Source organism: Procambarus clarkii, chromosome 23 (assembly GCF_040958095.1).
Source record: "Procambarus clarkii isolate CNS0578487 chromosome 23, FALCON_Pclarkii_2.0, whole genome shotgun sequence".
Lineage (NCBI taxonomy): Eukaryota > Metazoa > Arthropoda > Malacostraca > Decapoda > Cambaridae > Procambarus > Procambarus clarkii.
The window spans coordinates 29,996,882-30,023,035 of record NC_091172.1 but is presented as its reverse complement, the minus strand read 5'-3'; the positions used below and the strand labels follow the sequence as shown (position 1 = coordinate 30,023,035).

The 26,154-nt window shown below is 47.0% G+C and overlaps 2 protein-coding genes and 1 non-coding gene across 4 annotated transcripts in view; 1 reads left to right on the top strand and 2 right to left on the bottom strand.

The window, feature by feature from the left end:
• LOC138367891 (uncharacterized) overlaps positions 1-26,154 on the bottom strand; it is a 125,242-nt gene that overhangs the window by 8,950 nt on the left and 90,138 nt on the right. Inside the window, exons 1-2 of one of the 2 annotated variants that reach the window (XM_069330047.1) lie at positions 22,794-22,923; positions 1,103-1,496 (exon numbers count right to left, since the gene is read on the bottom strand). In XM_069330047.1, coding sequence (XP_069186148.1) covers positions 1,103-1,144 — 42 coding nt within the window. In that variant the 5' untranslated portion in view covers positions 1,145-1,496; positions 22,794-22,923. Of the gene's footprint in view, positions 1-1,102; positions 1,497-22,793; positions 22,924-26,154 lie in introns of those variants that run through there. The other variant, XM_069330048.1, reaches the window with a different exon arrangement.
• Positions 15,934-18,879, bottom strand: LOC138367797 (putative uncharacterized protein DDB_G0282133). Its single transcript, XM_069329767.1, has 2 exons — positions 18,792-18,879; positions 15,934-16,985 (listed from the first exon to the last, which is right to left on the bottom strand). The coding sequence occupies exons 1-2, from the start codon at positions 18,877-18,879 to the stop codon at positions 15,934-15,936; spliced, it is 1,140 nt and encodes a 379-aa protein (XP_069185868.1).
• On the top strand, positions 19,900-19,970 carry TRNAT-CGU (transfer RNA threonine (anticodon CGU)). Its single transcript has one exon. It is a non-coding gene; the product is annotated as a tRNA-Thr (tRNA).

Below are 26,154 nucleotides of genomic sequence, written 5' to 3'. Positions count from 1 at the left end.
AACCCGTCTACCACTTGTGGTTCAACGTGAAGTATTGGCGTTGTGTGGGCTTCCGTTCTCCTAGATACAAAAGGGAGGAGGAAAGCCGTCAATTTCTGTAATTTCGCTGACCCAGCGCGGAGTTCCTGTTTCTCTGATCATAACAGAACAAACACAGTATTTCCGGGTTTCCTTTGAAAGCTCCGGAATAGGCAGAAAACACCATGGACTTCACGTATTGAAATCTCTTTCTCACCCTCTCACCCTTAAACCCTCCACCCTGTCACCCTTAAACCCTCCCCCCTGTCACCCTTAAACCCTCTTCTAAATTCGCTCTCGTTAATTTCACGCCAATTATGTTTCACAGGTAATTCCATTGGCCTAATTGCCCGTCTCACGGTGTTAGGCCTATTGTTCGATCATAATTACAAGGACCTTAAGGAAATATCTTCATCTTAAGGTAAAGATCATCTTGGTAATATACTCGCCAAGTAGACGATAAAGAAATAGTTATAGTGAGACAAATATATATGATAGTGTGTCCTATTATTATTATTCAATTACATGGGTAACTATTATATTACCGTCAATGTGTTTGAGGATAGACAATATTACTTCTCCGTTTTCTTTACTTCCCCCTAAATACAAGAGCCAATTACACTGTTCAATCTCATTAATAGTGAGATTGGAATTGAAATTGAAATAAGTTTATTGAGGTATTTTACCTCAATAAACTTATTTCAATTTCAATCTCATCATTGCTTGCCATTGTGCCATTTAATTGAGTTATATATTTATATATTGTATTAATTTGAGAAATTATAAAACCAAATACGGATAAAATTGGGCTGATATTATACTCTTCCTCAGTCAGTCTTTTTAAATAAGTAATAAACAAAAAATATATATTAAAAACAATCGGAGTACCAGTTAGTGTCATTAAAGTGGAGTCTGAGTACAAATACATTACATTACAATTACAGAAACATTATAATCTGAAAAGTGCCAGTAACAAAAAAGATATATTAATAAAATATATATCCTCAAAATATATCTTCAAAGAAGACGTCAGATATAAGAATGTGAAGCATAAACAGAAACATATTTTTATCTTTTTCTGTACCTGAGGTCTTTTCCTTCTCGGGACGGCGACTGAGGACCTCATCGCTGGTATCTTGTGGTCTTACAAGTCTTCCTCACGATCTTAGCTGGGAATGAGCGGTCTTCTTAGCGGGGTAGCGGCAGTGGTCCCTCCTACTTCAGTCTCCAGTCTCCAGTCTCCAGTCTCCAGTCTCCAGTCTCCTCTCTCTCTCTCTCTCTCTCTCTCTCTCTCTCTCTCTCTCTCTCTCTCTCTCTCTCTCTCTCTCTCTCTCTCTCTCTCTCTCTCTTATAGGACTTCTTGTCCGAAGGACGAAATGAAAAAGATTCTCTTGTTGACTCAACCGCCGAGATTAATCTCTGTGTTCTTGGTGGAGGAGCGGGGCCGAGGCGGGTACTTAGCAATTTTCCGGGTTAGTCTGGAAATGGAAAAGAAAACATTGTTCAGTGCAGAAATTGCAACAAGTGAATATATATATCTACATTTGTATTATAAGGGATAATTTTATATTCAAATAAATATAATAGCAAGAGAATATCAGAGGCGATAATTATGGGCAGCTGGTCTTGCGGGACCACAATACTACCAACCGAAACAAGAAAGATTAAGAAATCATGGTAAACTCTTTTTTAAAATCTATTTATGTATTTCTGCAGAATAGTCTTCCTGTCCCTGACCCGAGCCGTGCATAATAACATATAAGATAATAATAAAAATAATAATATTGCATACCTCTGACAATATGCAGCGGTATACAAGTCATTGTATATCTCTGAATTTTCTCTAGCTTCGTCTTGTGCTCGATTAGATATGGAATCTACACCGTGGAGCCACAAACTCCAAGATTGACCTGACATTTGTGGTACACAAAGGTCTGAAGGATTCCTTACATAAGCAGGCGATGAGTCACAATAACGCGGCTAAAGTATGTTGACCAGACCACACACTAGAAGGTGAAAGGACGACGACGTTTCGGTTCTCCTGGACCATTCTCAAGTCGATTGTCTTGATCGACTTGAGAATGGTCCAGGACGGACCGAAACGTCGTCGTTCCTTCACCTTCTAATGTGTGGTCTGGTCAATTCCTTACATAAAGTTCTAATGGGTGGGTTCATATTTTGGCCAACCTTGCATACGCTACTGATGATATCCTTTTGATGAGTGCTTCAGGAGACAGGTTCGGTGAAAGAGAGAGAGTAACGCCTTTACAACCTGTTGTTTCCATTACTGTTCCGTCATCAGATATATCCACCAACCACTACCATTAACAGCCTCCATCACCACTAGCTTCACAATACATTCCTTGTATCCATCACCTCTTACAGCCCTGTTTCCACTAGTTCCTCAGCTGTTCTCCATCAACAACTTGAAAGACAGATTCGACGAAGAGTTTGAACGTCAGAATAGCTAGACTATAATGCAACAGGGACAAGAAATGACGCAGTAGGCGGTGCAAGAGTTAAACCACACATCCCCATAGTCACTGTTAGGTAAATACTGATAGGTAAACACCACTACCACCAAAAACACTTCGCTCCCACTGTCCCAAACTCCTTCCGTCAACCACACACAAGCCACCACAACCGCTATCCTCCCTACCATCTACCAAACCCACTACCGGTTCATCTCCTCACCTTTACCCCCCCCCTTCTCTTACCCCCTCCACAACCCCCTCCACAACCCCCTCCACAACCCCCGCCCCAGCACCGCCAGGGGGACTGGCCGCTGGAGAACATGTTGTACTGAGCTAGTGACACCGTCCACCAGCGCCGTTCCCGCCACTTGCTGCACCACTTTAAAGGGAAACTAAATTAAACTTTGTTGTGAGCGGACGACATGCAAGGGTTACCAACCTGTGAGCGGACGACATGCAAGGGTTACCAACCTGTGAGCGGACGACATGCAAGGGTTACCAACCTGTGAGCGGACGACATGCAAGGGTTACCAACCTGTGAGCGGACGACATGCAAGGGTTACCAACCTGTGAGCGGACGACATGCAAGGGTTACCAACCTGTGAGCGGACGACATGCAAGGGTTACCAACCTGTGAGAGGACGACATGCAAGGGTTACCAACCTGTGAGCGGACGACATGCAAGGGTTACCAACCTGTGAGCGGACGACATGCAAGGGTTACCAACCTGTGAGCGGACGACATGCAAGGGTTACCAATCTGTGAGCGGACGAAATGCAAGGGTTACCAACCTGTGAGCGGACGATATGCAAGGGTTACCAACCTGTGAGCTGACGACATGCAGGGTTACCAACCTGTGAGCGGACGATATGCAAGGGTTACCAACCTGTGAGCGGACGATATGCAAGGGTTACCAACCTATGAGCGGACGATATGCAAGGGTTACCAACCTGTGAGCGGACGACATGCAAGGGTTACCAACCTGTGAGCGGACGACATGCAAGGGTTACCAACCTGTGAGCTAACGACATGCAAGGGTTACCAACCTGTGAGAGGAAAGTATGCAAGGGATACCAACCAGACAAGAACTTGAACAGGCTACCAACCAACTTATTTTCATTTTGATTTAATGTTGTGTGACATTGCGTTGGAATTGAGCTGTGTTGTTTACCATACCGTTCATTTCGTGAGTATATATATATTTTTTTTAATTTCGTTTTTTTAACTGTTCTTATTTTTTAGTGAGGGGAACAGCAGATCATTTGATGGTCTCCTTTTTCTGATGGGAACATCAGATCATTTGGAAACGCATCGGACGAGGGAGTGGGGAGGACGAGGGGACGGGGGAGTGAGGGATGGTAGGGAAGACGAGGGGATGGGGGAGAAAGGAATGGTAGGGAGGACGAGGGGAGTGGGGAATGGTGGGGAGGACGGTAGGACAGGGGAGGGTTGCTGTGGCTTAATGAGCCACACCAATGCGTGGCAGGGTACACCTAGTGGTAAAATAAGATACACGAGTCTCCCCCTCCCGCGCCACGCTGGCCGCAGTGTGACCCAAGAGGTCACGGGTTATACACAATATCTTACAAGGAAATTACTGAGAGCAGGAAGGAGGATGTGACGTCCTCATACTTACAAATATACAAAGGTTTCTCCTTCAATAAGGCATTCACGTGTACTGATAATCTACACTGACTATAGACCTAAGCTGATAATGGATACTGCATGGATATAAAAACATTTTCATTTTGGTAAAAGTACATACGTACATATTGAGTTACAAGTAGAATATTGGCTTTCTAGACAGTGCTAGTATGTACTATGACTAAAGCCACTAATACACACAGTGTTTCGGGCATGTATGCTGGTTATGTATGATATATGTATACTGCTTATATACTGCTACACGTGTAGGAACCTTGCTTAAGAGTGATAATAATAATATCAACTACAGATAATAATTATTATCATTTTCTCATAATAACTACAGATAATAATAATATTATTATGATTTTCTCATATTTATAATAATAATATTAATAATATCTTGAGGTTATCTTGAGATGATTTCGGGGCTTTTTAGTGTCCCTGCGGCCCCAGCCGCCGGTCCTCGACCAGGCCTCCACCCCCAGGAAGCAGCCCGTGACAGCTGACTAACACCCAGGTACCTATTTTACTGCTAGGTAACAGGGGGCATAGGGTGAAAGAAACTCTGCCCATTGTTTCTCTCCGGCGCCCGGGATCGAACCCGGGACCACAGGATCACAAGTCCAGCGTGCTGTCCGCTCGGCCGGCCGGCTCCCCGGTCAATAACATCAACAACATTCTATGCAGACACCAAACACCTACACCGATAAGTGTTATCAACATCCACATTTACAGAAAACGGGCTGCGTGACCACTGCGACATGAGAGATAACAAATAATAAGCCTAAAACTAACGAAGGCCAGGTAACATAAAACAAACGACTCTAACGCTCAAGCACACGCCAGACACTCAAGCGCACGTCAGAAGAACACGTCCAACATTTCGCGATAACTCAACATAATTACAAGAATTTGAGTACGCGATCAGGGAACAAATGGGCTGAAATGTCGCTCCCACCTCGCCCGGCGCCACTCTGATTTCCAGTCACGCCCCTGAGTGTGTCCGGTGGCGGAGCCGGGGACAGGTAGGGGATGGGAGAGTGAGGGAAGGGGAATGATATGAGGTAAAGGAGGGGGAAAGAGAAGAGGATGGAAGAGAAAGATGAGGGAGTGTTAAACACTCACCTAAGAAGTTGTCCTTGAAATATTCTTAAAATGACAAAAAAGAGATAAAAAAGTTGTCTGTGAAGCAATGCAATGTACGGATACGTGCTTGTGGTACGACGAGACGAGTGATACGTGCTTGTGGGACGACATGTCTGGTCAGCCGTGCTCACTAAATACAGTTTCTCTGTAGACAAAAGTCAGTAATTACACAGACGTGAGAGTCACGGTACATGAACCTCAAATTGCAGGAGTTCCTGAAAGACTCAAATACAACCAAGATGATGACTTCACATATACAATATATATTATATATATTATATATATATATATATATATATATATATATATATATATATATATATATATATATATATATATATATATATATGTCGTACCTAGTAGCCAGAACTCACTTCTCAGCCTACTATGCAAGGCCGAATTTGCCTAATAAGCCAAGTTTTCATGAATTAATTGTTTTTCGACTACCTAACCTACCTAACCTAACCTAACCTAACTTTTTTGGCTACCTAACCTAACCTAACCTATAAAGATAGGTTAGGTTAGGTTAGGTAGGGTTGGTTAGGTTCGGTCATATATCTACGTTAATTTTAACTCCAATAAAAAAAAATTGACCTCATATATAATGAAATGGGTAGCTTTATCATTTCATAGGAAAAAAATTAGAGAAAGTATATTAATTCAGGAAAACTTGGCTTATTAGGCAAATCGGGCCTTGCATAGTAGGCTGAGAAGTGCGTTCTGGCTACTAGGTACGACATATATATATATATATATATATATATATATATATATATATAACTTCATTATAATCCTGACCTGTCATTAAGCTATACTTGTGTGGCTTTATTCTTTGTTCGAGCTATTTACCGGTTTGTCCAAGATAAAATATATATTGTAAACTTTACGTGGAATTACCGTATTTACACACATTAATTGTCATCACCAGAAATTTTAATTATTTTTATTTATATATTAATTTTCCTTAATATATTTTTTGATTTTACAAATTTGATTTGACAAATTTTTGGAATTTCTGGCAACGTTTCTATGTAATGGTTAAATTTGTTCTTTTTGAATATTCTTCTTTTATGTCTAAATCTTATTAAAGTTTTAGGATATCTTAATCTAAAGAATAAACACACGTTGTTGTTGTTTTAGATTTAGCTACTCAGAACGAAATGTCCATGTAGCACGGGCTATGGTGAGCCCGTAAGTGAGTTCGGTTATTCGCGAGAACCTTGTTACTGTGATATTTGGGTCAAAGTTTTAAATGGAGGTGGGGATTCTTCCTTCACCCCCCCCCCCCTCCCTCTTAGCTTCTGTTCCACAGATATGACACTCTTTTAACTATTGGGTTTATTACCTCCCAGCAGCACTTGTAACCAAGTCTGAGTCTGTGTATGGCCACTGCAATGTTTCTGGATATCTTTTCTGTCAGGCTTGAAAGAGTAGTTCCCAGTGGCTTGTTCGTACCACATGGCAGTGGATCTTCCTTCCGCTACTTTGGCTCTGTGGCAACTTATGAAAGTTGTGAGTATTTTCTTCTTGATTTTCTCCTTAATCTGTGAGAAACTTGGAGGTATTTGAACCTGTACAACAGGTAGAGCAGTGGCAGTTTTTGCTAGTGAGTCTGTCTTTTCATTACCATCTATACCAGTGTGACTTGATATCCAATTTAGGGTGATTGACAACCCTGGATAAGTATGCTTCTTTTCCTATATGTAAGATTTCTGTGATGAAGGACGCTCCAAGCCATTACGACTATATAGCACTTGGAAGGGGTCAGGATAATTGGGATGGGACGGGGGGGGGGGAAGGAATGGTGCCCAACAACGTGGACGGTCGGGGATTGAACACCGACCTGCATGAACCGAGATCGTCCAGCCCGTGTGGTTGGACAGCCGTCTGCGCCCAAGTGGTTGGGCACAAAGATAGAAACCAAAATGCCAACACTAGACATTGGTAATTAAACTATAATCTATATATAACTTTTCTTAAACGAGTTTACTCGCTCAATAAATTTCATAAGATTCAAAAAGCTTTTTACTCTAACAAGTGTTTCCCAATAAATACAATATTACGTTACCCATTATAAAATGGTTGCCTTGATCTCCTCTGAGTAAACTCACAACTGTTCTGGAATACCCGCGTGCGAGTTTACCACAAAGTTTACACACACATAAATAAACAGACTCGCTGCCCACAAGACAATTATTCCGAGTTCCTGGGACAAGTTATATTAACATCGTGTCACAAAGGGAATGGGGGAGAGGAACTGGTCTACCTGTATATACTGTGGACTGGCTGTTTCTGTCCCAGCAGCCTGTTGAGGTTGGTAGATGATTCGGCAGGTCATTTTTTTTGTAATATTCTTGTAGACTTCCTCTCTCGTCGTCACAACAGCTGGTCGCTTCGATCTCCTCTGCGAGGAGTACGATCACTACTGGTACTCCTCTACTTGTCGAGTAAACTGGGATTCGAAGAGGGTTCCCCAGATTTCCGCCGCCCTGCCAAGCTGATTCGCTGGTGTTGGTCTCCTATAGACAAGTGACGTGTCTAAGGGAGTTCCTCCCACCAGGGTTGTCTCCCAGTAGCCTTCTGGGAGTATCCAACTCCCAGGAACGACCCGCGGGTCGTCCCTTACACCACTGCCTCCTGAAACACCATAAGGAGCCTCTGGTCACCTCCTATAATGCTCCAGGTACTCCAGTACACAGAAGTTGTTCGTTGATTGATTGACTAATAAAGATTAAGGCACCCAAAAGGTGGCACGGGCATGATTAGCCCGTAAGTGGTGGCCCTTTTGAGCCATTACCAGTATCAAGAGATGATACTGGAGATCTGTGGAGGCGCAACTGCACCCTGCGTGACGGGAGATGTCTCCCCCGTCTTGCTCGTTGATTCCTCTGCCATATTTATTGAGTACTCCCAGTCAAGACGTCCCCCCCCCCGCCCTCCTTGTGAACCAAACTTCGCCTTGCGGGACCGACGAGTGACGCAGCCTGTCACCCCTTACCTCATCCCTTTGTGTGTATTTTACCTCAATAAACTTATTTCAATTTCAATTTCAATTTCAATTTGATGTCCCGGGACGCTGGGAACGTATATCACGCTTCCCGCATTGTCACCTGGGCGCTGACGTCACGTCGGGGGGCTCTCTGATTGGCCACCCTCCCACATTCAGGCAATCAGAGTCTCTACAACATGGGAGACTTGTCGCCCCGCGCCTCAAGTATTTTTGGCGGGATATTGCCGCCTCTCAGTCGAGTCGATCCACCATTTTTTTGCTGCAGACGCGCACTCCTGGCCTCGCCTGGACGGTAGAGCGACGGTCTCGCTTCATGCAGGTCGGCGTTCAATCCCCGATCGTCCAAGTAGTTGGGCACTATTCCTTCCACCCCTCCCCTCCCCCTTCCCATACCAAATCATTATCCTGACCCCCTTCCAAGTGCTATATAGTCGTAACGGCTTGGCGCTTTCTCCTGATATTTTCCCCTTCCCTTCCTCCCTACAGAGGTGCAGAGGTGCCATAGGCACAATCAGAGAACACTGTATAAACATCAGAGGTCCGCGGTTGTTCAACGTCCTCCCAGCAAGCATAAGAAATATTGCCGGAACAACCGTGGACATCTTCAAGAGGAAACTAGATTTATTCCTCCAAGGAGTGCCGGACCAACCGGGCTGTGGTGGGTATGTGGGCCTGCGGGCCGCTCCAACCAACAGCCTGGTGGACCAAACTCTCACAAGTCGAGCCTGGCCTCGGGCCGGGCTTGGGGAGTAGAAGAACTCCCAGAACCCCATCAACCAGTTATCAACCAGGTAACCAGGCTACTAACTTAAAGTTGATATAATTAAAAATGTCGGCAGTTAGCCCGCCTCTTGAGTACAATAAAAATAACTGGGTGACTTCCAGACTCTGTACAAGGTGTATGAACCTTACTAGGCGGGAGAGATGTGTATCTTGGTGGAACATGTGACACACACACACACATACACACACACACACACACACACACACACACACACACACACACAAGGGACACACGCACTAGGGGACACAGGTGGAAACTGAGTGTCCAAATGAGCCACAGAGATATTAGAAAGAACTTTTTCAGTGTCAGAGTGGTTGACAAATGGAATGCATTAGGCAGTGATGTGGTGGAGGCTGACTCCATACACAGTTTCAAGTGTAGATATGATAGAGCCCAGTAGGCTCTATTTCTCTATTTCTCCAAGCAACAGCCTGGTGGACCAAACTCTCACAAGTCGAGCCTGGCCTCGGGCCGGGCTTGGGGAGTAGAAGAACTCCCAGAACCCCATCAACCAGGTATCAACCAGGTATCAACCAGGTATCAACCAGGCTCAGGAACCTGTACACCTGTTGATTGACGGTTGAGAGGCGGTACCAAAGAGCCAGAGCTCAACCCCCTCAAGCACAACTAGGTCAGTACAACTAGGTGAGTACACACACACATGGGGTACCCAGCAGTGCCCAGGTCGACCGTAATCACAATGAAGCCGACCACGACCCGCCTATGACAGCCCTACCACACTCAACTGTCATCCTGAAAGGTTTAACAAAACTAGCCATAAACGTCTGACCTTCAGTCCTGTCCAAACAAACTGAAAACCCTTCCCATTTTTTATATATAGCTGTGTATGAATGCACTTTTATCCGTGTAATTTACAGATTAAATGTAAAAATCTAAAAAAACAGTTAAGGGAATTTTAACTTTACACAATAGTAATAATAAAGGCAGACAATGACATACATGGAAGTACGGCTTGAAGCCTTGAGATCTAACTCGACTCGAGTGTGGGAATCTCCCACAAAAACGTGATCGTGACCAAATATAATGACAGTTAATATCAGGGTGTTGCAACGCGAGCTGTGGGGGGAGGGGGGGGGAGGACAGGTGTTGGTGTCAGGTGTGTGGGGGGAGGGAGTAGGTGGTGGTAGGTGTGTGTGTGGGAGGAGTAGGTGGTTGAGGAGTTAGGACAAGTGTGTGAGAACCCGATATTTGATTTCACACAGGAGGGCAAAGGAGCAGACGACTTCTGTTAGCAGACAGACAGACAGACAGACAGACAGACAGACAGACAGACAGACAGACAGACAGACAGACAGACAGACAGACAGACAGCCAGACAGCTTGCCCCTCCCACTGCTGGAAGTAGGGTAAGCCTTACCCTACTAGTCTTCCCCCTAGAACACCACCCGCCAGCCGGTTAACAAGCAGGCACTCAATTACTGCTGGGTGAATAGGAGTGAGTCGTTAGGAACTGGCATCCAGTCAATCTTCCCTGGCCAGGACTCGAACCCAGAGGGATTCCGATTACTCGTGAGGCGAGTATGATACCGCTACGCCATAGGGACTGTATATGAGGTACACGGGTGATGGTTCTCGACAGGTGTGTGTGAAGCAGGTGTGTGTGTGAGGCAGGTGTTGGCATGTGTGACAAAACTGGTGCGGGGCGAGGCACAAGGGTGACACAGATGTGGTGTGGAAGGTATTGTTTGGCGCAGGTGTGGGGCCAACACTGGTGGGGAAAACACCTGTAGTTGACGGAAGCTGGGAAAGACAGGTGTTGCGGAGGGGAAGCAAATATGTAGAAGCTACATATCTTTACACACATTCCCGCACCTGGAAGAAAAAGTGGGAAGTATACGAGTTTTGATGAGAGGAAAAACTTACACCACGAGAGCAGCCTAGGGAATGAGGCTCTCCTTGACACTCTCCCTCTCTCTCCCTCCCTCCCTCTCTCTCTCTCTCTCTCTCTCTCTCTCTCTCTCTCTCTCTCTCTCTCTCTCTCTCTCTCTCTCTCTCTCTCTCTCTCTCTCTCTCTCTCTCTCTCTCCCTCTCTCTCCCTCCCTCTCTCTCTCTCTCTCTCTCTCTCTCTCTCTCTCTCTCTCTCTCTCTCTCTCTCTCTCCTTCTCTCTCTCTCTCTCTCTCTCTCTCTCTCTCTCTCTCTCTCTCTCTCTCTCTCTCTCTCTCTCTCTCTCTCTCTCTCTCTCTCCCTCTCTCTCCCTCCCTCTCTCTCTCTCTCTCTCTCTCTCTCTCTCTCTCTCTCTCTCTCTCTCTCTCTCTCTCTCTCTCTCTCTCTCTCAATATACCGCCTCACTCCAGCCTTAATGGACGAAGCAAGATCTCAAACCCTCTTGAAGGAACCACAAGTCTCACAGGCATAGACACGGAGGATACTTGGAGGTACAGATGGTCTACATCACAAGATACAGAAGGGCTACAGCCAGACGCATGCATAGCATAAGATACAGTAGGGAATACAGTAGGGGGGGGGTAAGGGCTAGGGAGAGCTAAAGGTGTAGAATGCAGCTCCTCGCTACCTCTCCTGATGGATGGAATGCAGATAAGGATGATAATATGACCAAATAGACTTTTCCCTAATGGTGGGTTGGGCCCCCGAGGCGTCTAGTCTAAGTGGGATGAGGGCTAAGGGGGTAAAGGGAGGGGTAAAGGGAGGGGTAAAGGGAGGGTAAAGGGAGTTATGGGAAGTTTAGGAATCAGGGGTGTTTGTGGTGGACGTTGTTGGGAGGTAACGAGTAGGACGCACACACGACACAATAAAGGAACCAAGGAAGACAGTTTATCAGGGCGGCGAGGGAGAGGTTATCAGGGTGGCGAGGGAGAGGTTATCAGGGCGGCGAGGGAGAGGTTATCAGGGCGGCGAGGGAGAGGTTATCAGGGTGGCGAGGGAGAGGTTATCAGGGCGGCGAGGGAGAGGTTATCAGGGCGGTGAGGGAGAGGTTATCAGGGCGGTGAGGGAGAGGTTATCAGGGCGGTGAGGGAGAGGTTATCACGGCGGTGAGGGAGAGGTTATCAGGGCGGAAGATCTTGTATCTGAGGAAGATGGGGACCCGGGACCTTAACCACCAGGGTGTCTGGGGAGTAGATAGTGATCACACAGAGACGCTGTACACACTACCAGCCCCCCCCCCCCTTCCCCCCCTCGCCCTAAGACGGAGGCTGCCAGTTTTTTGTTGTTTAAGATTCAGCTACTGGGAACAAAACGTTGCAAGTAGCACGGGCTATGGCGAGCCCGTAGTGGACTTACCTGTCACAGGAGCGGGGCTGTAACTGGAGGAGGCTGCCAGGTTACCGGCCCCTCAAACTCCTCCATCTTGCCTCCCGTAGCGCCATCTGCACCCGTCACCTGCAATTTTCTCTCCAGCGACGCGTTTTGCTTCACCGTCTCCGCCCGAGGATGCACGGGCTTCGTAAATGTTTTAAGAAAAAGTTGGTAATATCTTTCAAATTGATAAAACCTTAATTCTAAAGTAACTTAATAGATGGGTTAAAGCCTGGAGACTTAGGGCGCGCCAACACCGGCAGCTGCTGGCGGAATCAACTCATTTTCCATCTTTGGGGAGATGTCGATCAGGTGATTCATAAAAAAAAAAAAATGTTGAAAGTCAGTAGATCGAGGTAACCTTATTCTCCTTATCTGTTTATCGATAACCTTAAGCTTGCCAGCGCAGCGATAGCCTCGCTGTTCACAGGGACGGAGTTCGATCCCAGGTTATCTTGAGATGATTTCGGGGCTTTAGTGTCCCCGCGGCCCGGTCCTCGACCAGGCCTCCACCCCTCAGGAAGCAGCCCGTGACAGCTGACTAACACCCCCAGGTACCTATTTTACTGCTAGGTAACAGGGGCATAGAGTGAAAGAAACTCTGCCTATTGTTTCTCGCCGGCGCCTGGGATCGTACCCGGGACCACAGGATCACAAGTTCAGTGTGCTGTCCGCTCGGCCGACCGGCTCCCTTCAGTCCCAGATTATCCACGTGATTAAAATTTAAAAAGTTCCATCACTCGTTCCTCATATTTCAGTAATCATGTCCTCATATCCTGGTCAAGTGTTAGTCACACAGCCTACCAGCTCTCCCCCGGGGACCACCACCCCGCCAGCATACCCACCTACGAACCTGTACATCATTATACATTATAAACACCTCCGCCATGATATGTTGCTCCTGGGAACTAATGCCCCAGCAGGCCCGGTCTCTGATCAGGTAAGATGTGTCGTAAGGGAATACGTAAATACTTGAAGTGATTTTGACCTTACGTTCCCCGTTTTCCATGTGCGAACACAGTAGCAGGGTTGCAGGGGTGTCTCATCAATTCCTCGTCTCGAACACTACGTCGAATTTTAACGTATATAGCCCCATAGGGCGTGCTAAAAATCATAGCGACTCACAAAATCAACCCGTTCTCGCAAATTCGTAAAGTCAATATTGACTTATTAACTACGTGCATAGGTGATATACTAACCATAATAGATACCCTTAAAAAGATTCATAAAAACACCGACCTTACCTAACCTTGTTAGTATCTTAAGATAAGCATCTTATTGCTTCGTAATTACAATTATTACTTAACCTATACCTATTATAGGTTACGTAATAATTGTAATTACGAAGCAATAAGATGCTTATCTTAAGATACTAACAAGGTTAGGTAAGGTCGGTGTTTTCTATGAATCTTTTTAAGGGTATCTATTATGTTAAGTATGTCACCTATGCACATATTTAATAAGTCAATATTGACTTATTAAATTTGCGAGAACGGGTTGCACAAAATTGACGTGACGTCCCGTTTTCTATTCGTAGATCCTCGGGTAGGTTAAGTTCGGGCAATTTATCATATCAATTAAGTGACGCTGTGAAGGTTTGAGATGACGGGTTGGTCTCGTGCACGTGTTCCTTACCTCGTGTCCTCGTCGGCGCCCCTCTGTTGTACGTCTCTCTGGTGTACGTCTCCCTATTGTACGTGTCTCTGTTGTACGTCTCCCTGTTGTACGTCTCTCTGTTGTACGTCTCTCTGTTGTACGTCTCTCTGTTGTACGTCTCTCTGTTGTACGTCTCTCTGTTGTACGTCTCCCTGTTGTACGTCTCTCTGTTGTACGTCTCTCTGTTGTACGTCTCTCTGTTGTACGTCTCTCTGTTGTACGTCTCCCTGTTGTACGTCTCTCTGTTGTACGTCTCTCTGTTGTACGTCTCTCTGTTGTACGTCACCCTGTTGTACGTCTCTCTGTTGTACGTCTCTCTGTTGTACGTCTCTCTGTTGTACGTCTCTCTGTTGTACGTCTCTCTGTTGTACGTCTCTCTGTTGTACGTCTCCCTGTTGTACGTCGCTGTTGTACGTCTCCCTGTTGTACGTCTCCCTGTTGTACGTCTCCGTGTTGTACGTCTCCCTGTTGTACGTCTCTCTGTTGTACGTCTCCCTGTTGTACGTCTCTCTGTTGTACGTCTCTCTGTTGTACGTCTCTCTGTTGTACGTCTCCGTGTTGTACGTCGCTGTTGTACGTCTCTCTGTTGTACGTCTCTCTGTTGTACGTCTCCCGATTGTACGTCTCTCTGTTGTACGTCTCCCTGTTGTACGTCTCCTTGTTGTACGTCTCCCTATTGTACGTCTCCCTGTTGTACGTCTCCCTGTTGTACGTCTCTCTGTTGTACGTCTCTCTGTTGTACGTCTCTTTTGTACGTCTCTCTGTTGTACGTCTCCCTGTTGTACGTCTCCCTGTTGTACGTCTCCCTGTTGTACGTCTACCTGTTGTACGTCGCTCTGTTGTACGTCTCTCTGTTGTACGTCACTCTGTTGTACGTCTCTCTTTTGTACGTCTCTCTGCTGTACGTCTCCCTGTTGTACGTCTCTCTGTTGTACGTCTCCCTGTTGTACGTCTCCCTGTTGTACGTCTCTCTGTTGTACGTCTCTCTGTTGTACGTCTCTCTGTTGTACGTTTCTCTGTTGTACGTCTCCCTGTTGTACGTCTTCCTGTTGTACGTCTCCCTGTTGTACGTCTCCCTGTTGTACGTCTCCCTGTTGTACGTCTCCCTGTTGTACGTCTCCCTGTTGTACGTCGCTCTGTTGTACGTCTCTCTGTTGTACGTCACTCTGTTGTACGTCTCTCTGTTGTACGTCTCTCTGTTGTACGTTTCTCTGTTGTACGTCTCCCTGTTGTACGTCTTCCTGTTGTACGTCTCCCTGTTGTACGTCTCCCTGTTGTACGTCTCCCTGTTGTACGTCTCCCTGTTGTACGTCGCTCTGTTGTACGTCTCTCTGTTGTATGTCACTCTGTTGTACGTCTCTCTGTTGTACGTCACTCTGTTGTACGTCTCTCTTTTGTACGTCTCTCTGCTGTACGTCTCCCTGTTGTACGTCTCTCTGTTGTACGTCTCTCTGTTGTACGTCTCTTTTGTACGTCTCTCTGTTGTACGTCTCCCTGTTGTACGTCTCCCTGTTGTACGTCTCCCTGTTGTACGTCTCCCTGTTGTACGTCTCCGTGTTGTACGTCTCCCTGTTGTACGTCTCTCTGTTGTACGTCTCCCTGTTGTACGTCTCTCTGTTGTACGTCTCTCTGTTGTACGTCTCTCTGTTGTACGTCTCCGTGTTGTACGTCGCTGTTGTACGTCTCTCTGTTGTACGTCTCTCTGTTGTACGTCTCCCGATTGTACGTCTCTCTGTTGTACGTCTCCCTGTTGTACGTCTCCTTGTTGTACGTCTCCCTATTGTACGTCTCCCTGTTGTACGTCTCCCTGTTGTACGTCTCTCTGTTGTACGTCTCTCTGTTGTACGTCTCTTTTGTACGTCTCTCTGTTGTACGTCTCCCTGTTGTACGTCTCCCTGTTGTACGTCTCCCTGTTGTACGTCTACCTGTTGTACGTCGCTCTGTTGTACGTCTCTCTGTTGTACGTCACTCTGTTGTACGTCTCTCTTTTGTACGTCTCTCTGCTGTACGTCTCCCTGTTGTACGTCTCTCTGTTGTACGTCTCCCTGTTGTACGTCTCCCTGTTGTACGTCTCTCTGTTGTACGTCTCTCTGTTGTACGTCTCTCTGTTGTACGTTTCTCTGTTGTACGTCTCCCTGTTGTACGTCTTCCTGTTGTACGTCTCCCTGTTGTACGTCTCCCTGTTGTACGTCTCCCTGTTGTACGTCTCCCTGTTGTACGTCTCCCTGTTGTACGTCTCCCTGTTGTACGTCGCTCTGTTGTACGTCTCTCTGTTGTACGTCACTCTGTTGTACGTCTCTCTGTTGTACGTCTCTCTGTTGTACGTTTCTCTGTTGTACGTCTCCCTGTTGTACGTCTTCCTGTTGTACGTCTCCCTGTTGTACGTCTCCCTGTTGTACGTCTCCCTGTTGTACGTCTCCCTGTTGTACGTCGCTCTGTTGTACGTCTCTCTGTTGTACGTCACTCTGTTGTACGTCTCCCTGTTGTACGTCTCCCTGTTGTACGTCTCCCTGTTGTACGTCTCCCTGTTGTACGTCTCCCTGTTGTACGTCGCTCTGTTGTACGTCTCTCTGTTGTACGTCTCTCTGTTGTACGTCTCCCTGTTGTACGTCTCCCTGTTGTACGTCTCCCTGTTGTACGTCTCCCTGTTGTACGTCGCTCTGTTGTACGTCTCTCTGTTGTACGTCACTCTGTTGTACGTCTCTCTGTTGTACGTCACTCTGTTGTACGTCTCTCTGTTGTACGTCACTCTGTTGTACGTCTCTCTGTTGTACGTCACTCTGTTGTACGTCTCCCTGTTGTACGTCTCCCTGTTGTACGTCTCCCTGTTGTACGTCTCTCTGTTGTACGTCTCCCTGTTGTACGTCTCCCTGTTGTACGTCTCCCTGTTGTACGTCTCCCTGTTGTACGTCTCCCTGTTGTACGTCTCCCTGTTGTACGTTTGTTGGTTGTGCTCAGGACGATGCCTCTCTCCTTAAATGATGAGTCGGCGTCGCAGTAAACACTGCTTGAACTCATCAGAAATCAATCTCAGCGCTCATCTTCCCTTATGCCTCATTCAACAACACACTATTGAACCTTTTAACATTACTTATGACTTAAGGGTTCTAGACCCGAAGAAATATGATATTGAAGATGAATGTTCAATAAATATATATATATTTTAATGTTGAATGTTGTTGCTGAAGATTGAGTTACTCGGAACATAAGTTGCAAGTATCACGGGCTATGGTGAACCCGTAGTGGACTGTGGTGTAAAGTTGTGGGACTGTGGGAAAGTTCAAGTTATCAGTTCAAGTTCAAGATATCAAAATGTGTAAATCTGTGATAAACAGATGTAAAGATGCAGCGTTATTTCCCCCCCTCCACTCCCCCCTCCACTCCCCAGACAGGTCTCCTGAGGAGTGTTGGTCCGACTGCAGCAGCCGGACGGATATCAATCTTCACCCAACGTAATACAATAAAAAGATTTCCACCTCTTGTCGTCTCTATCCTCTCAAAACAAAACAATAAGTTCCCCTTCACGCCGCTCACACAGTAGGTGTTTAATGACAGGAATCACAGGAGTCTTCGCCACCACCAGTGTGGTGGGAAGTGTGTGTGTGTGTGTGTGTGTGTGTGTGTGCGTGTGTGTGTGTGTGTGTGTGTGTGTGTGTGTGTGTGTGTGTGTGTGTGTGTGCGTGTGCGTGTGTGTGTGTGTGTGTGTGTGTGCGTGTGTGTGTGTGTGTGTGTGGAGACCATCCCATTACGCTCGTCAAAATATCCTTCGTCCGCGTCTCTGGAAACTCGCCTCATAATTGTTTTCAATAACGTTAAGTAGACCATTGTGTGTGTGAGAGAGAGGCTTCACGCTGCGTCATCCAGGGCAGCATCACATGACTCCCACCAATTGTAGCGTGTGTCTAAAGCTCCAGCCGTTTGGGATGTTTCTCGCGGAGGAGACGGAGACAGTCGGTAAATGGGCAGTTTCATGGCAATCATTCCTCGTCAGCCTTTAGACTCGTAAGACCCACGCTGGGAGCCCCACTGGTGCTGCCCTACACTATGCTATCCTTCTCATTTCACAGCTCTCCAGGTTTCTACAAATTCTCCAGGTCCTCTTAGCCTCCCGGAGCATCCTAAGCTTCCCACAGTACCCTTAACTTCCCCCATCCCACTCAGTTAATCCCCCACATATAAATAGCTTATTACCACTATCGTCTGTTTCTATAAGACCCCGGCTAGCCTTCTCCCATCAGACATGCTCTTAACCCATCTCACAGCCTCAACCAGCATCCCATCCCATCCTCCTCAGCATCCTACAGAGCAGATCTACCCTCCTCCCTCACCAGGTGGCCTCAAACACCCACACAATCCGCGTCATCACCTGAGAGAGAGAGAGAGAGACGGAAGCAACAATCACAGAACACAACATAAGAGGAGCCCAAAGGTGCTACCCACGTTTGTCCTCACAAGCGTGGATGGATGGATGGAAATGTTGCATTATCAACCCCAGGTGGTACATCCCAGAGGTGTAGCCCGCGTCACGGTGTACTCTATATAAACAGTATACTTTAATCCTGGACTACGTTCAAAAATAAAGTATACTTATTGGAAGAAAAACAAGCCCGCTACGACGATATCTACTTCTTATGTTGTTAAGAAGATAACGAATCAGGTTACTAAGTAACGAGGTGTTATAGGACGCTGATAAATAGAAACAAATGTACAAATAGACTGAAACGAGAAAGGAGAGATGCAGATAGACAGACAGACAGAGAGTACGAAATATACTCCCACCTTCCACCCTCAGGTGATTTTCTTGACCACTGACGGAGCTTGGGAGTGTCGGCACCCACACTACTTGTTCTTGAGTGTGGGCGCCCATCTTATAAGACCTGTATTACTGCTACCAGCTGGTCCCTTTCTGATAGGTAATACCTCTAAATCAATCACGTTACACTATGCAGGTGGTGCTCCACGCCGTGCCAGCACACTGGAACACCATAAACACTATTCATAAAAACATTAAATGCTACTTATATTAACACTGTACATTATCCGTTAATAGTGGTGATGGTGAGTCCTCCAGGTAGTGGTGGTGAGTCCTCCAGGTAGTGGTGGTGGTGAGTCCTCCAGATAGTAGAGTAGTCAAACAGCTGGTTGGTAGTCCACGAGCAGGTGGACTGCTCCTCCAGCAGGTGGCAGCTTGGCGTCCACTGAGTGGTTACAGTGAGGTCCAGGTGTGTGTGTGTGGAGAGAGAGGAAGCAGGAGTACCGAGAGCGGTACAGCTGCACCACAAGCAGGGCTGATAGACAGAGAAGCAGCAGATGTGCGGTACAGACAGGTGTCCCACCCCCATGAGACAGAGCAAGAAAAAGAGAAGTAAAAACAGGTGTAGGCGGTAACAAGAGTGGACAGATGCTGGTGTACCATCTCCCCTCCCTCTCCCCCCTCCCCCTCTCTCTACTGCCATCTGTTCTATCCCTCGAGCCACCTGCGATAGATTTCTCGTTCACCTGTTGCCTCCTGCGACCACCTGTGCTCCCCACCACCTCCTACAGCTCCACCTGCGCCTCGTCAGGTCCCCCACACGTGTCAGCAGGGTTGGGGGGGGGGGGGAAGTTGGCTATTGTCATATATGGTGCCAGCACACGCGCGTCCGTTTGTCCATGGCGCCAGTTGGGTGTGTGCGTGTGTGTGTGTGTGTTTGCGGGAGAGGAGAGTAAAAGTGAGTGAGAAGAGTGCGTGTGAAAGATGTATGGTTGTCAGCTTTGGTAGACGTGGAGCGCTAGGTGTTGAACTATGCACGCAAACTGGTAGGAAGCGTAGGCCCTCGTAATTATCTCCTTGCATCACATTGGGAGTGATGCACGCACGTGTACACACACACACACATATATGGGGGCCTGGTAGCCTGGTGGATAGGGCGCAGGACTCGTAATTCTGTGGCGCGGGTTCGATTCCCGCACCAGGCAGAAACATATTGGCAAAGTTTCTTTCATCCTGAATGTCCCTGTTACCTAGCAGTAAATAGGTACTTGGGAGTTAGTCAGATGTCACGGGCTGCTTCCTGGGATGTGTGTGTGTGTGTGTGTAGTGTGGAGAGAAAAAAATAGTAAACAGTTGATTGACAGTTGAGAGGCGGGCCGAAAGAGCAACGCTCAAACCCCGCAAACACAACTAGGTGAATACAACTAGGTGAATACACACACACATGAGGCAAGGGGTAGGGAGGCCTCGCCCGGGGGTCGTAGTCGTAATGGTCCGGGTTCAATTCCTGGCGGAGGCAGAAATAAATGGGCAGAGTTTCTTTCACCCAAATGCGCCTGTTCACCTAACAATAAATAGGTAACTTGCAGTTAAACAGCTACGAGTAGCTTCCTGGGAATGTGTGCGTGTGTGTGCGTGCATTACAGAGAAATATATGCAGTACATATAATAGAGGAAAAGTAGATTAGTTAGAAAGGCGGGGTCCAGGAGCTAATAGCTCGATTCTGAAGACACAAATAGCATACACACATATATATACAAGCACTACAGAGATAAGCAAACACACACACTCTCTCACATTCACACACACACACACACTCACAAACAAACACACACACAAGGTACACATGTAAACAGGTAAGATCGTGGACAAATATGGGGGTAAAACTCACCCAGACCGTAGCCTGGTTGCCCACAAATCATTCCTGAGCAAGAGGAGGCGGTCGGGGCTCATCCCACCTGCCAACACCCTCACCCAATTCACACCCAACCACTCTCAACAACCCGGTTCAAATACGCACACGATTACTGCATGGAGATAAAGATTCCAAAGTGTCCTTTTGCCAGCAGATTCTATCAGAGGTAAAAATGATGCTTTTTTCAGGATTAAGTGAGTGTTGGTGGGGGGGCAACAGAGCCAGCCAGCAGCCGTCCAGGAGACTGGCTGCCCTATAAGGCTACTGAACTCCTGATTTGGTGTTCAACATTTTTTCATGTAATTCATTTACTTTCCAAGAAATTTACAAATTTCGCTAGATTTTTTAATGGGGGGGGGGATTGAGTTATTTAAATATTTTCCCTTGAGTTGTTTTATTAAACATTATTGTCTAGAGGAAGAATTCACATCTATTATAACGTTGTAACAGGGTAAGGAATGAGAGGGGTAGAGGGTGTTCATGATGGAAATAATTCAGTAGTTTTGGTATCATTGTTCCCAATCTTCCCTAACCGGTCAACCAAATATGCCTATTACAGAAAGTGGGTTTCCGTTATTGGAAATAGGGTTGAGGGAGAGTGGAATAGGCTGGCAGCTAGCATTATTAAGACAGATTCACAGGTTTCGAGATTGAATTGGGTATAGGGTCATTTGGTGAGAGCGGACGGGGGTGGAGATGATGAATTAAACGGGACCAAATATGATCAACATATCTTGTTTTACTTGGATCAACGGGTCTGTTATATACTTATTTATTGTTGACCAGACCACACACTAGAATGTAGGGAATGTAGGGACGACGACGTTTCGGTCCGTCCTAAACCATTCTCAAGTCGATTCCAGGATGGTCCAGGACGGACCGAAACGTCGTCGTCCCTTCACATTCTAGTGTGTGGTCTGGTCATCATACTTTAGCCACGTTATTGTGACTCATCGCCTGCATACTTATTTATTGTCCGTATTTACGGACAACAGGTCCGTAAATACTTATGGTATGGTGTGAAATGTCTGTCTTCAGGGGGGTCTAACCCACTAACTCATTGTATCAAAGATCACACCGAACTTTGTGTAAAATTGATCTTATTAAAGGCTCTCGGCGCGACACAAGACCACCCATGGCACTGTGTTTTATCACCTGCTTGTTGGGTCGGGTCTCAGCTCCCAAGCTCTGCTTTTCGGTCCGTTATATACAGTTAACAATGTTCATGGAGTTCGCTCCATGACATCGCTGACATCTGTGACTCATTTGAGTTCCTCGTTCTGATTTTCTTCACTTGGAACAGCACTTTTTTTTCTCCGTTTTGTAAATTTCCCTTAGAATCTTGTATGTAGTTGTCATGTCACCCGATTTCTTTCCTTCAGAACGGTCAAGGACAATTAACCCATTCTGAAAGAATGGGTTAATTGTCCTACACCTTGTTGCATATTTTTCATCATGATGAGGAGGATCTATGCCAGTGCTGCACATTGGAGCAGCAGTCTTATGTAGGTTGTTCTTAGTGTATTGTCAGACTTCCAGTCTGTGAGTGTGTATGTGTACTCACCTAGTTGTGCTTGCGGGGGGTTGAGCTCTGACTATTTGGTCTGCCCCTCAACCGTTAATCAACTGATGTATAGATACCTAAGCCTACAGATTCCTGATTCCTGTGTGTGCGTGTGCGTTAGTGAGTGTGTGTATGTGAGTGTGTGTGTGTGTGTATGAGTGAGTGTGAGTGTGTGTGTGTGTGAGTGTGTGTGTGTGTGTGGAGGGCGGGCGCACCTATCCGAGGGGCCAGACCTGCCCGGCCCACCACCGGCTGCCCACCCAGAGATCTCAACGCTCTACAAGTACCAATCCTCCCCCATTAACGCCACAAATCTAAAACATCCAAGTAGTTCACTCCAGCTCATCGGCTGTCTGGTGCAACTACCCGACCCGTGACCGCTTAACAACCCCTTGGCTCGAAGCTCTCACTGAATTTGACGAGTAAATGAAAGCAGACTGCAGAGGCTGCGGATATCTCGTCTAAATTGAGTGAAAATTCTTGTTAAATTCTTGCCTTATAGTCTCTCAACGCCGCCTAACTGCCAGCAAAGGACGCCACCCACATACCTTCCGCGTCCCAGATGCAGCAGGAGAAACTCCTCCCGCAGGTCACATGGATATGAAGGACTATCAACAAATGAGGTAGGGAGAGCGAGGAGCAGCGGACGCAACACCCGCCCCGCACCACAACCAGAGTCGCACTGCGGGGGGACTCGCCCGGGTGGCGGGTGAGACCGGGTGGTAGGGAGGAGGAGGAGGAGGAGGAGAGGAGGGAGAGGGAAAGGAAAGGGAGAAGGAGGAGGAGAGGGAGAGAAGGAGGGAGGGGACAGAAGCACCTGAGCAATAAGGAGGAGGAACCCCGCTAATTGAGGAAGCAGGGATTGCTCGATAAATATTTACTCTAAGATAATGTGTGAGAGAGAGAGCGGTGTAGATGAAGTTTGACGTGTGTTTACAAACATGGTTTCCGATCCTTCATAAGGAAGTGCGAATCGACTGGCGCGGAGCACTCAAATTTTTTTTATGGTATCGAGTAATTCTATAAGTGTTTGGAGACTGTTGGGGAAGTGCGGAGACTTTATCATGTGTGAGAGAGAGAGAGAGAGAGAGAGAGAGAGAGAGAGAGAGAGAGAGAGAGAGAGAGAGAGAGAGAGAGAGAGACACACAGAGAGAGAGAGAGAGAGAGAGAGAGAGACACACAGAGAGAGAGAGAGAGAGAGAGAGAGAGAGAGAGAGAGAGAGAGAGAGAGAGAGAGAGAGAGAGAGAGAGAGAGAGAGAGAGAGAGAGAGAGAGAGAGAGAGGGTGGAGGTGCTGGGTGTACACCAACAACGCCCACATATACCTGACAGAGAAAGGAGGGTTCCGCCCCACCATGATTGAAGGATCATACAATTATGAACGCACTAGGGACCCCTACGTTCATATGTACACCCCCACACAACCCCCCCCCTAGCGTGTACACTTCAGGCTCTACAGGTGTACACACTATGTACAACAGTGAGGTGTGAGGTGGTACACACAGCCCGAGGCCTCACACCTGGCCTCTGGCAATGCCCAAATATGAGGACAATTTCCTGGAAGGTAGTTATGTTCATCCTAATGTTTCTGACACCATCATATGGTGCTCCTCCATCATCATACTTCCCTCATACTTTGCTCCTCCATCATCATACTTCCATCATATGGTGCACCTCCATCATCATACCTCCCTCATAGGGTGCACCTCCATCATCATACCTCCCTCATACGGTCCTCCTCCATCATCATACTTCCCTCATAGGGTGCACCTCCATCATCATACCTCCCTCATACGGTCCTCCTCCATCATCATACCTCCCTCATACGGTCCTCCTCCATCATCATACTTCCCTCATATGGTGCACCTCCATCATCATACCTCCCTCATATGGTGCACCTCCATCATCATACCTCCCTCATAGGGTGCACCTCCATCATCATACCTCCCTCATAGGGTGCACCTCCATCATCATACCTCCCTCATATGGTGCACCTCCATCATCATACCTCCCTCATAGGGTGCACCTCCATCATCATATCTCCCTCATAGGGTGCACCTCCATCATCATACCTCCCTCATAGGGTGCACCTCCATCATCATACCTCCCTCATATGGTGCACCTCCATCATCATACCTCCCTCATATGGTGCACCTCCATCATCATACCTCCCTCATATGGTGCACCTCCATCATCATACCTCCCTCATAGGGTGCACCTCCATCATCATACCTCCCTCATAGGGTGCACCTCCATCATCATACCTCCCTCATAGGGTGCACCTCCATCATCATACCTCCCTCATATGGTGCACCTCCATCATCATACCTCCCTCATATGGTGCACCTCCATCATCATACCTCCCTCATATGGTGCACCTCCATCATCATACCTCCCTCATAGGGTGCACCTCCATCATCATACCTCCCTCATAGGGTGCACCTCCATCATCATACCTCCCTCATAGGGTGCACCTCCATCATCATATCTCCCTCATAGGGTGCACCTCCATCATCATACCTCCCTCATAGGGTGCACCTACATCATCATACCTCATATGGTGCACCTCCATCATCATACCTCCCTCATATGGTGCACCTCCATCATCATACCTCCCTCATAGGGTGCACCTCCATCATCATACCTCCCTCATAGGGTGCACCTCCATCATCATACCTCCCTCATAGGGTGCACCTCCATCATCATCATACCTCATACGGTGCTCCTCCATCATCATACCTCCCTCATATGGTGCACCTCCATCATCATACCTCCCTCATAGGGTGCACCTCCATCATCATACCTCATAGGGTGCACCTCCATCATCATACCTCATATGGTGCACCTCCATCATCATACCTCCCTCATAGGGTGCACCTCCATCATCATACCTCATAGGGTGCACCTCCATCATCATACCTCATAGGGTGCACCTCCATCATCATACCTCCCTCATATGGTGCTCCTCTCTACGGTGAACAAAGACAACATCAACAATAACAAACAGATCAACAATAAAACAGGAAGAAAAGTAACTTCAACAAAGACAACATCAACAAAGACAACATCAACAAAGACAACATCAACAAAGACAACATCAACAAAGACAACTTCAACAAAGACAACTTCAACAAAGACAACATCAACAAAGACAACATCAACAAAGACAACATCAACAAAGACAACATCAACAAAGACAACTTCAACAAAGACAACATCAACAAAGAACAAGAAAGAACAAGAACAACACAGGAGAAACAGTACTAGGAGGAAGACTACAAGTTAAGAACAGCATTAACCACCTATTGTTTACCATCTACGCGGCGCTAGCGTAAACCGCAAAGAAAATTGCCCTCTTAACTGCCGCTTGTCACTCATTTGGGTCTTTTACTGCTGGCGTCTGGAGACCCCGCTTGACCTCTCTGACCCCCGGTCGACGGAGGCGGGGACAGGCTCCCCCACTCGTCTAGGCATCCACTTGGGCTGGTTGGTAGAGCAACGGTCTCGCTTCATGCGGGTCGGCGTTCAATCCCCGACCGTTCACAAGTGGTTGGACACCATTCCTTACCCCTCGTCTATTCCTAAATCCTTATCCTGACCCCTTCCAAGTGCTATATAGTCGTAATGGCTTGGCGCTCTCGCCTGATAGTTCCCTTCCCTTCCCTCCTCCTCCCCCCCCCCCTCCACCCCCCACACCTCTCTGCAGACACGCAGGCACAAAGACATGACTTGAAAAGCTCCAGGATGCCCTGCTGACGAAGTTTCAGAATCTGCATCAGACCCTTAAAAATCAGGTAAAACAATGATAAGGTTGTATTAAATCTAATATTTACACCAAATTCAGCCATCATTAGGTTACATTAAATTTTAAGCCTCTTGATAGTGGAGCCGGTCGGCCGAGCGGACAGCA

What these genes read in the sequence shown, in the direction of transcription:
- LOC138367797 (XM_069329767.1), bottom strand. Translation starts at nt 18,879, where the DNA reads ATGGGCGCCCACACTCAAGAACAAGTAGTGTGGGTGCCGACACTCCCA. An exon ending in AAATCACCTGAGGGTGGAAG is followed by an intron (nt 16,986 to 18,791) that starts GTGGGAGTATAT and finishes TCATCATTTAAG; the next exon opens with GAGAGAGGCATCGTCCTGAG.